At 35.4% G+C, this 11836-nt stretch overlaps 1 protein-coding gene across 4 annotated transcripts; it reads right to left on the minus strand.

The window, feature by feature from the left end:
* Positions 1 to 4935: 4935 nt before the first annotated feature.
* On the minus strand, positions 4936 to 10822 carry LOC140806394 (18S rRNA (guanine-N(7))-methyltransferase RID2-like). 4 transcript variants are annotated; one of them, XM_073163039.1, is made up of 10 exons: positions 10762 to 10822; positions 9333 to 9443; positions 9180 to 9255; positions 7778 to 7861; positions 7620 to 7675; positions 6843 to 6899; positions 6393 to 6442; positions 6107 to 6259; positions 5477 to 5612; positions 4936 to 5338 (listed from the first exon to the last, which is right to left on the minus strand). In XM_073163039.1, the coding sequence occupies exons 2-10, from the start codon at positions 9429 to 9431 to the stop codon at positions 5174 to 5176; spliced, it is 876 nt and encodes a 291-aa protein (XP_073019140.1). In that variant the 5' UTR covers positions 9432 to 9443; positions 10762 to 10822; the 3' UTR covers positions 4936 to 5173. The 4 variants fall into 4 exon arrangements, with proteins under 4 accessions (XP_073019140.1, XP_073019142.1, XP_073019141.1 ...); XM_073163041.1 differs by having other exon boundaries at positions 9333 to 9438; positions 10762 to 10782; XM_073163040.1 differs by lacking the exon at positions 10762 to 10822 and adding an exon at positions 9926 to 10146 and having other exon boundaries at positions 9333 to 9438.
* Positions 10823 to 11836: the final 1014 nt, after the last annotated feature.

The raw sequence follows: 11836 nt of genomic DNA on the forward strand, positions 1-11836 counted from the left end.
CCCTTTTTAAATTAGGTGTTCAATGATCCTTGTCATTTTCCACTGATTATTGGTGGTCCTGTCTTTCCACTCACATGGTGGGTTTTCTTTTGGTTAGTGGACTAGTCACATGTCCACAATCAACTTTGTCGAAGAATCTTTGGCTTTCTTTGTCCTCGAGGAAAACGTGATTGTGGTCCATCCCCACTTGTGCTTGTGTCGGTAAAGTGTTTCCGATCAGATCTCGATTTGAATCCTTTATCGAATTCAGGTTCCTTCTGGTTTTGGCATTCAAGACAGATGTTTTCTGACCATCTTCCTATATGTGCCATGTTACAGAATTTTCGGCGAGTCTCTTTACTAGCCGGCAGCTTGCTGTTCCACAAAATATTTCTCTTTTTCTCGAATAAATCTTCTGCAAAACTTGTGGTTTTTCCTGTCATGGTGTTTAGCAGGAATGATCCGTTCACTGGATGATTATAAAATTTGAACGGGAACTTGACTTTGTCCATCTCAATGAGACATACCCATAAACCCCATGCTCTACGTGTAGATATACCATCTTCAGAAATTGAAGCAACCAGGGGTGTTTCTTCTGTCGGAGGGTCATTGATAAATTTTTGAACATTTGTATCCGGCCTCCTTAACTTAATGAAATGAAAGGCTTCATGGGAGCTTTTTCCTGTTGGTTCTGGTGCTGCACTAAAGAAGTATAGCCCCAAAACATCTCCTCTGGACAAATAATCATTATTCGCCCAAGTCTCGTGAACAGCTTCCTGTATCCACTTTGGTAGACCTGAGATTTCCGGAAAGCTGGGTGATGTAGTATAAACTGATGCAAGAACCCGAATTCATACCATGATTTAACCTCCTTGGGATATGAATTTGGTTTCATCCATACACTTGGATATTTTCCTGAAACATCAACCCTATTAGTAGCTGGGTTGATTTCAATTCTTGTTTTCAATTTCTCCCAATTCTGCTGATAAACCTGAAATGGAGAAATTGTTGCTTCGTTAGTACCAACCTTAGATTTGCCTTTGTCAATACGAGACCTAAGGTTGATCTCTCCCTCTTCAATCCCCGAGGTGAAGGGTTGACTTGAGGACTCAAGATAAGGATCAGGAGTCTCAATTTTTGTTTCAGCCGACTCATCTGGTGATGATCCCGACTTAACACTTGTGCAAGGGGTATTTGAATCCCCCGCTACAGGTATAGAGTCTTGTACTCGAAAACTCTCTATTTGGGAAACCAATGGCTTCTCAATGCCTTGGAGGATAGGCCTTTGCATTATAGACCATAATTGGATATCTGTTTCCTGTATTAAAAGAAACTCGACTCTTTTTGGATAAATTGCCTGAGCAACTTTTCCGAATATCTCAGAGATTTTAGAGCATATAAAATTTGATAGGTTAAGAATATGGCCTATTATCTTCTTTCATCAACTTTTTTCCTTGAAGTTCTGATGCAATGTCAAAGCTCGGCTGAAATCTCGATCTGCCAGGTTGTAGGCTATACTTGGATAGATTACTCATAACAATTTTTCCTGCACAGATATTCCCTGAGATTGTTCCCAGTACTGAATCTTGTAGATTCCATATCCTTTTATCGCATATAGCAATACCAATAGGCGAATGTATCCCTTCTTTGAAAGTAGCCTTTATCATAATCTGGATTGCTCCGATATGAATCCAGGACATAGTCCTTGCTACTTCTATATTGAGTTTTTGTAATTCCTCCTTAATTTCTTCGGAAGGAATTAACTGCATCTCCATTCTATTTCCTATTAGTTCCATCGGGATTGTCATTTCCCTTCTAGAAACTTTATAGATTAGATGATACTTTCTGTTTCTTAGGCCAAGATTTCCTAAGAATTTTTCTACCTGTCCTGCAGAGAAACCTTGATATCTCTGTAGACTCGGATTTTCTCTCATGATTCTTTTAACCATATTATGAGATATTGTTGTCTGGCTAAAGAAACCAGACAAATCTTCATGTGTTTCGTGTCGAAACACCTCGTCCTCAGTCAGATTCCGATTCTGTTCCATCAGATTCTTCTTGACTTAAGACTTCTTATTCTTCATATATACTTTCATCTGAGGCAATGTCCTCAAATCGGTATACTTAAATAAGATCTTGGTAATAAACTTCTTCTTCAATATCCAGAGTAGGATCGAAGCGTTTAATACCTCTCTTTTCATTTTCTGGACAGTTGGTCGAGATATGACCTCTTGCTCCATATGTCCAGCAATTACAATCTTTGAAACTTTCATTAGCCCGAGTATGAGCTCTTCTGAAAGTTTTCTTCGTAGGTGTTCTTCGTGTGCTTCGAGATGAACTCGATGCTTGGGATGATGTCCTACTTCTTGATGGTCCGCTTCTTTGTTCAGATTTGTAAGACCTGGATTTCTATCTAGACCATACTGTTTTTGGTTTCCAAGAACTTCTTCCACTTCGAGCATAAGGATGAGTCTTGAAACTTCTCTTCTTATATTTCTGTGGTTTGCTTCCAATAATAGTTGGAAGATCATTTTCCTTACAACACAAAGGAGTTCTTTTGTTGATACCTCTTCAGCGTTTGTAATTCTTTTGTAATGATGCCATGTGACACCAATCTGCCAATTTTTCTTTAAGGAAAGAGGCTCTTCTTGCCGACGTATCTGGATTACCAAGTATGTATTCCCTTATGAGCATTTCTCTCCAAGGACTTGGCATTTTTGCGAAGAAAAACTGCATAGCTATATCTTCTTCGACTCCTGAATTCCATCTATATTTGGTGAATAACATAATGTATTCATCCACCAAGCATATGTCATGTAATTCAAGACTATACAGAGCTTGAGTGTGTTTCTTCTTCTTCTCTGTATCTTGACTATTGAAATAGTCAACTCCTATAAAATGTGCTTTAAATAGAGTAGCCATTTTTCCAGCGATCTCACTAAGAGATTCACCCACTACGACTGACTCCTTCATATCTAATGAAGTCATGTCTTAAGCAATTTTCACTGATCTCATAAGACTCATTTCTAACAGTTTAATGAATCCTTCTTTATTGAGATCGAGTGTTCCTGCTGCAATCCTCATAGCCAATGTCCAATCGTCTATGAGATCTTCTCTGTTTTTGAAGTCCAATACATCAAGGTTAAGCATAACCCCGTAAGGATGTATAGGATCCAAAACAGTTTTCCCACAGGGGGTTTGGTGCAAAGGGATTTGATTTCTCCTTGCCCTTGTTCCCGCTGGGTGTAATCCTCCACCAGTATGGAAATCAGTTTGAGATTCTCTCATATTTATATTATGAGATCCCATACTTTCCCTTGATAGTTCTTGAGAAGATGACCAAGTTATAGCAGGTGGTGTGTCACCTACTGCTGTGTTCATTTTTAGATCTACTACTTTGAGATTTGCGAATGATTCCGCAAGCTCTTGTAGATCTTCCAAACAAATCCTTTCTAAAGTTGTCATCAGATTAATTTCTTTTCTGAGACGGACTTAATTAAATCGATCATCTTTTCTTCTTCAGTCAAAGGTTTTGACACCACTCTGGTCTTCCCTTGTTGATGTAACAAAGGTTCGGTACCAAATGATGGTGGTAACCATCCTCCTGAAATTCTTTTACTAGAACTTGGTTGTTGTTCTAGTTTTTGAATTCTTGTTTGAATATCCTTTAATATCCCAAGAATTTCTTCCTGAGTTTCAAGAATTTTCTCAACCATTTGAGGTACAAAGTATAGCATATTGCCATAATTTTGTACTATCTTCTGTATTTCTCTAAGATCTGAAGAGAGCTTGGAGGAATCTGGAACTATCTCTAGAAACTTATTTGTTTGAATCATAAGTTTACCTGAGATTTTACCTGAGGGTGCAGTAGCTTCTCTTTCTGTTTCTGATATCTAACAATAGTTAGATGCACTTGTTTATATTCCAAAATATTGGAATATTCCTTGTAAATTATTTTTCTCGAACCGAAATTCGGATTCATAATTTTTTCGAAATTCCTCAAACATTTCGTTTCTTTATAATAGTAAATTTGTGTTTGAAATAATTCAACCTAAGGCTCTGATACCATTTAAACCAGGATTAGTATTAAGGGAATTAATTAAGATTTTTAAAATAAAAAGGAGGCTATTTTTCAAAATGAAATTTTAGGGAAGTCAAATTTTTAATTGATTTTTCTTTGGAGGCTATATCCCAAATATCTCAGCTTTTTTGCGTTCCGAAAAGGGAAAATGAAGCTCAACAAAAATCGAAATTTATTATTATATTGCAATTAATAGATAAATTTTAAATTTATATCTTATTGATTTTAAACGTTAATATGGTAGATTTCAAATATTTTAAAAATTAAAATTAACATAAATCTTACATAAATATAAAATAGAAAATAAATTTGAAATTTATAATTTTTTTCTGAATTATAAAAATATATTTGAAATCCACGAATTTTTAAATTCATAATTCTAAACACAACTTCAGATTTTTTACAAAAAAAAATTATACATTTTTTTATTAAAAAAATTATAGTTATTCTTTATTTAAATAAAAAACCTAATAAAATTGGTGAAATAGTTTGGAGGAAGATGATTAAAATATGGCAAAAACTTGTGTGAGACGGTCTCACGGGTCATATTTGTGAGACGGATCCCTTATTTGGGTCATCTATGAAAAAGTATTACTTTTTATGCTAACAGTATTACTTTATATTGTGAATATCCGTAGGGTTGACCCGTCTCACGAATTAAGATCCGTGAGACGGTCTCACATGAGACCTACTCTTAAAATATATGCAAGGAATATATTTGTAAAAAAGACATGTATTCAACAAATAAGTTTCAGAATATGACTCTTTTCAAAAAAAAAAAAAAGTTTCAGAATATGACTGGTTCAGTAATCCAATTGTCTCCAGGCTCAATTGCTTTTGGAGCCTTGTAACAATAAAGAAGACAAAATACGACATAATATAAAATTACCAACTTTCATTTGAAAAGTATCAATGCATTATGGAACCACAAACAAGAAAACGAAACCATAAAACATAGTGGTTTTGAGGGATGATGTAGGGAGACAAAAAACGCCAAGGTCAAAATTTGATATGGCAAACACAAGGTCACATTCTGCTTCTAAATTCACCATAAAATGTTTGACATATTTCAATAACCAGACCAGTTAGGAGGATTCCAAACATGTTTGGTGATTAAAATCGAGCTTTTCGTTTCCGGGCAGTGTACTTTGTGTCTGGAGGGACGGTGTTGCCCTTTCTTCTCATCTGTTCCTTCTTCCGCATAACCCACACTCTTCCTTTCACCTTCTTATTTAACTTTTGCTTTTTTCTAGGTCTGTGCCTGTCAGATACACAAACCTGCAATCGAGAAAGTATTGTTTTGTAAAGAAGAAACTGAAGTACCAAGTTTCCAGGAAAGAGACTAGATAAGTTATTAACAATAAAGTGTTCGATTATCACTACATATATCTACTGATCAAGTAAATATGTACTCACGGATTCATTCTCTTCATCTCCGCTGCTCTCTTCATCATCGCAACTTTCCTCATCTTCATTTTTCCCTTTTGGAATGGCGCTTCTTAGAGATGGTGGCCCACAAGTGAGTACAAGGTATTCTTTTCTACTCTTGGTACTGTACAAGAAGAAAACCTATAATTAGAGCGACAACTATTTACATGGAGCATTATTTTCTTTTCAACATATTGCGTCTTGAATCCACTTCAAAAACGAAACTATTACAGATCTAAATGATACGGGCCAAAATCAGCGGTTAGTAATGAAGAGAATTTTAGAAGTAGTAAGCCTGGGAAAAGGGATTATGAGAAGAAAGGAGTTGGTTGGGGTAATCCATTATTCTGTTTACTCTTATTTAATTGGCTTTTGCTAGGGAATTGAAGGAAGTGAAATTCGTTGTACAGAGCCAACTCTGAGAAAATTATAGCATATCATATATATTAAACTCTATCATGTTGATTCCTTCCTATTTGCTTGTCTCCTTAGTTATTTCTTTGCTAAATCATTTCGGAGTCTTGACAGAAACAAACTAGAGGGAAGAAATGCCAGGAAGCTGACAGGACATGGTGGGAATTATTGAAAATATGATGACATGCATAATCTTTTATATACCTGTGCGGGAAGTCAACAACTACACCCCCAGAAAAACCAGCTCGCATGGCAAAACCTAGAATCAGCTCACGTTGAGCCAGATTTTCAGGATACACTTGCAACACGGCCCTTGCTCCACGCGCTAAACATCGGTACAATGACCCAAAAAATGCCCTGCAATGATTTATTAAAAATTCAGATTTGTATGTTCACTGCAGAAGGCATGAGCGAACAGCCAATCACAAAGCAACACATGCCATTTTTCAGTATCGATGCAAGACATGAAAGGACCAGAGAAATTACATACTTCAATCTCAAACGTGGATCATGAGAAGATTTGTCTGCATTACACAACCACTGGTAGGAGAGAATGAAACAGTAGGAAGATATCAGACGGGGATAATTTGCAAAAAAAGGAAAAAAAGAAAGAGATCTATAGGTTACGAAAACCGATTTCGTGGAGATGTCAGCGTATGGTTATAAATACTGCAAATTTAAACCCAACTGCAGGTAACTGAATCAAGTCCACAATAATTTTCATTTCATCATAGTTTGTAAAGCAAAATACTTCACAAACTAAAGAAATTATTGGTGCCACAAGGTACAGATATATACGGTCACAAAAAATATCATTGTTTTATAGTTACAAAGACCTCTTATACTCTTAAAATTGAAATCACTTGCATGAATTGGTCTCTATATTAATTAATTAAGATCTATAAAAGCACATATCATCAGAAAGGTACAGAAGAATAACCTGTACAGCAGATATACTCATGGCACCATCAAGAACTCCCGGTCGTAGCCCCAAACCCTACAATGGTTTAACGCGCATACATGATTATGCATCAAATCAAAACAGAGAAAAATGACACGCATAAACTAAATGATAGATCAAGTTTTAGACATTCAATTCAAATTGGTAAGATAAACCAGCAAGCTTTAAAAACAATAATGTTGCGATGATTGGTGGGATGATATTTTCACCGTTGAAAATAAAGAATCCCAATACCTAATCTTACCTTCACATATAACCAATCGACTTCACCACAAATCTGAGAAACCTTAATTTAATTTTATTGTATTACCTGAGGTTTTCATCATCATTATCATTCTGGGGAGATCTGGAATCAAATAGTTTACATTTTCCCCCACAATTTACAAACCAGCTTTAGCAAATCAAAAGCAACAAAACAGATGAAGGGTGGTTGATTCAAAACCCAGTAAGTTTTCCCATCTAAAAGTGTGCTCTGAAAAAAAAAAAGTCCAGCAGTTCTGAATAAACGTATCCCTTATTTCTAAAGATTACTGGAGAAGATCTAACCTCTTCTTGAAGATCAACTATGATATCTTAATCACAATTTATGAGCAAATGTAGAAATTTTTTAATAATGGCGAAGAAAAACGACGACATTGGATTCACAAATTTATAAGCTTACAAAGAATTAAATAAAAATAATAATAAGCAACTTATAAGCCATTAACTTTTGAGAATGAAATGTGATTGGTATGAACCAAACACTTAAGTGCCAACCTGCCCCATGTCACTAAGCACAAGGTCACCCTCAACTTCACGCTCCAACGCAACGTCTGGAGTAATCACAAAGTAACAAATTTTAAAGAAGAACCATGAACGAGTAGGTTGTATGTTATTCGGACTATTATAAAAAAGAAAAGCCACATACGGCATACCTAACATTGCTTGTGATATATCTAAACCAATCCACTGGTGACCATTTTCAGTTAATGTCTCCCCACTGAGTCCTGATCCACAACCTAATAAAGCCATTGAAAAAATTAAGTGTTACGGCAATATCAAAATTAAAAAGTGCATGTTTAGAATTAAAAAGGCTAGTGCATAAACTGGCATCTTGAAAACTCACATAATTTTGTATAGAGACACATTAGAAATTATGTGAGCCATTACGATGGAGTACATGTGTAATAGGGGTGAGCAAAATATCGGTCAAACAGAGAAAACCGAAAAAACCGAAAAAATTTAGAAATGCGGTTCGGTTTAATCGGCTTAATCGGGTTATTCGGTTTAATCGGTTTATTCGGTTCGGTTCGTTTTTCTTGGGAAAAAAATCGGTTAGACCGATAAAACCGAATATATATACATATATATATATATAATATATGTTGGGCCTCAAATTTGGATAGGATGCATTTTTATTTCTACTGGGCTTTTTACATGATGGAAAGTTAGAAACCCAATTCTATTGAAATAAACCCAACTATTGGCTGCCCTAACTCGGTAATAAAATTCAGTTGTAGTTTTGTGTAAATATCTCTGTATATTTGAATCATGTATTAAATTCAGTTGTAGTTTTGTGTAAATATGTTTAAAAAGTTTATTTAATAAAAAAATCGGTTATTTCGGTCGAAAACCGAAATAACCGAATTTTTATCGGTTCGGTTTCCTCGGTTTTCTTTTCAAAATTCGGTCGGTTCGGTTTTCCAAAAAAAAAAATCGGTCGGTTCGGTTTTCGAAAAGTTCGGTTCGGTCGGTTCGGTTCTGACCGATTGCACACCCCTAATGTGTAATGCATTAACCTTGGTAAACTGTTTGTATGTCGTGTTTCATGAAAATTAGCCATTCACAAGTCACAATCCCAAGTAGTTGCAAAAACCCTCAACCCAGCACTTTTATCATAATTATGGACTGCATAAATATATTGATCAAAGTTGACGTAACAAAAAGAAGTACAAAAATAAAATGTCACTTTTATGGTTTTTGAATTCCTTTTGGCAACTCATATTTAATTAATCAATTATGTATCTCTTCCTTGAACCACTACTTTTTTGGGGGGAAATATTTAGCATCCAAACCTTATTCTTGTAGCTTGATATATTGGACTGATACAGAGACCTCAAAAGTAGAACAATTACATTCCATGTGCGTTGATTTACCGATTTGCAACTTCAACTCACAATTAACAATCTAAATTCTACCCTAGCAAAACCAATCAACTAATTAATTATTCTGGACTCATGGAGTTCAAGTCAATCCCAAACACTTTAGAAAAATATACACCCAACTTCACGAGAAATTAATGAGAACTGAATCCAAAAATAAAGGATAGAAAATTACCAATATCAAGTAGTAATCTGGGTATGTTGTCATCAGGCAATGCAAGAAGCTCCAACGCCCTCTTCGAAAGTTTATCCTTTAAAGAGATCAACAGCATCGAGAAAACATTAATACATCCATGCATTAAATTGGAGCTGCAAGTAAAGAAAGTACCTGAATATCGATGATACGAGAAGAAGATGTGTACTTGCGAGCTTCCTCATCATTGTAGAATATCTCTGGTGGGGCTTGGAGCTCTGGTCGAGATGTCATCTTCTTCCTTTGCTGGCCAAAGAATAATGTTAAGCTGATGGTAATATTTAATTTTGTGACTCCAACTCTAAGCCATTCATTCATCAACTAGACAGTTTCAAAGTTGGATAATAAAGGATAATAAACCCTTAAAGTACGAGAAAGTGGATTTTAACTTTTAAGTATGGTCCTAGCCGAATAAAATTTGGGATGAGGTCCCATTGAATCTCCCCCTTCGAAACTGAACTTGAAAACTTCCTTTCACTCAGTTAAAATACACCAAACAAAAAAGGAAAGAAAGAAAACAAATTTTCATAAACAAAAAAAAAAGAATTTTACTCATACAGAATTCTTCGGAATATTTACTTCCTTCTGTCAAAGGAAAAAGTGATAATGCGGGATATACCGTGTTTACGGGATCAGATCGAAGCCATAAGAGTCTACCCAAGCAACCGATATTTTGTGCAAAAGACATCAAAACAAAAACTTGGAAATTACTGAGCTTAGGGTATTACCTGGGTGATTGGCTTGAAGTGGGGCCGTGTTTGTGCGATTGAAAGTTACTGAAGGATGAGAATAGACGGAGAGAGACGAGGATGTGGAGGCGTAAGCTAGAGGAAGCGGAGAAGTAGACGGTGATCGAGCGCGCAGGGCAGATGATGGAGGTGTGAGTTGGCTGCTGCTGGACGGCTCAAGTGGTCGCTTCGAAATACTTGTAGTGCATATTTGGGGCGAATTAATCCATTTATATATAAGTAAACTTTAAATTAATTCTTAAAAAATTTGAAAATTAAATATCTCAAAAAAGAATTTCGTACATAAAAATTGTACACTTATTTTCCTTATAGAAGCATATTAATAACTAATAAGAATTCAAAATAAATAGCAAGTGGTCTAGAGTCTTAATTTAACAAATAATTTTAGATCCAACACCTTACTACACCTAGGTGATCTAGCTCATTTTAGGTCGGACTTGGCATCCCACAATTAAGCACCTTTTAAAAACATAACCAGATTTTAAAAAACTATTTTCTAACAAACTCTTCCGAGTTCCAACGACTATTTATTAATGATCGTGAATTTTCCGAGGAATTCATGAGATTCAGGACTCCCATGAACTCCGATCGACGTAAACAAAGGCGATTTTCAAGATGGGAACAAAGACGGTTATATACAAACCGTCGTTATATTAAGCGACAGTTTTAAAAAATCCGTCGCTATATTAATCGGCGGTTTTTCTTAAAAACCGCCGTTTAAGAAGCGACGGTTTGTCACCATAAAATTAATAAAAAACTACTATGCAAAAATTAAAATTATGTATTAAATTTTCTGTAAAAAAAATATTTAAAACCTGATGTGCGCGAAGATATGCAGCTCCTCGTATCACTGGAAGATCGCACCGATGAGTAAATCTACGAAATAAATATGAAAAATGTTAGTACAAAATAAAAAAAAAACCGAAATTTCGAAAAAATTGATAGAGTTTCGCTACTACTAGAGATAGGCAAAAATCGCTTAAGAAAATGTTCGCGAACCTCGGTGTATATAGAATCATAGCGACGGTCTTTGAAAAAACCGTCGCTATTAGCGACGTGGTGTAATTAAATCGTCGCCAGTATCGACGGTTTTATCATAAACCGTCGCAGATCTAGATCGGCGACATTTTGTGCAGACGGTTTCCAATAAAACCGTCGCCTATCAAAGAAAAGCGACGGTTTACTAAAAATAGCGACATTTTTAAGAAACTGTCGCTATTATAGCGACTGTTTGACAAACCCGTCGCAATTTTGCGTGACAGGTTTTTTACCGTCGCTTGCGTGACGGGTTTTTTACCGTCGCCCATGGTGACGGTATAATACAAGACCGTCGCACATGGCGACGGGTAATAAAACCGTCGCTATATAGCGACGGTTGAAGAAAAACTGTCAATATATTAGTAACGGTTTTAATAAAACCGTCGTTAAGCCATCCGTTTCTTTTAGTGTCTAATGACAATTAAAATATCTTAATACCATTACAATTGAAAGAAAAAGCTTAAATATTAATAAATTCGAATAAGCCACTGTAATTAGCAAATTAATGAATTTGTTGATTACAATAAATATTTAAATCGTGTAGATTGTATTATTTAAATCGTGTAGATTGTATTTTAAATCGTTTAATGAAGCGACGGTTTGTATATAAACAACTATCATAAATTCACAAACAAACTACAACGCAAAAATTAAAATCATGTATTAAATTTTCTGTAAAAAAAAACTTTAAACCTGATGTGCGCGAAGATATGCAGCTTCACACCGACGAGCAAATCTACGAAATAAATACGAAAAAATGTTGATACAAAATAAAAAACAGAAACTTCGAAAAAATTGATAGAGTTTCGCTACCACTAGAGATAGGCGAAAATCGCTGAAGAAAAATGTTCG

This window comes from Primulina eburnea, chromosome 11 (genome assembly GCF_022965805.1).
Source record: "Primulina eburnea isolate SZY01 chromosome 11, ASM2296580v1, whole genome shotgun sequence".
NCBI classification, from domain to species: Eukaryota; Viridiplantae; Streptophyta; class Magnoliopsida; order Lamiales; family Gesneriaceae; genus Primulina; species Primulina eburnea.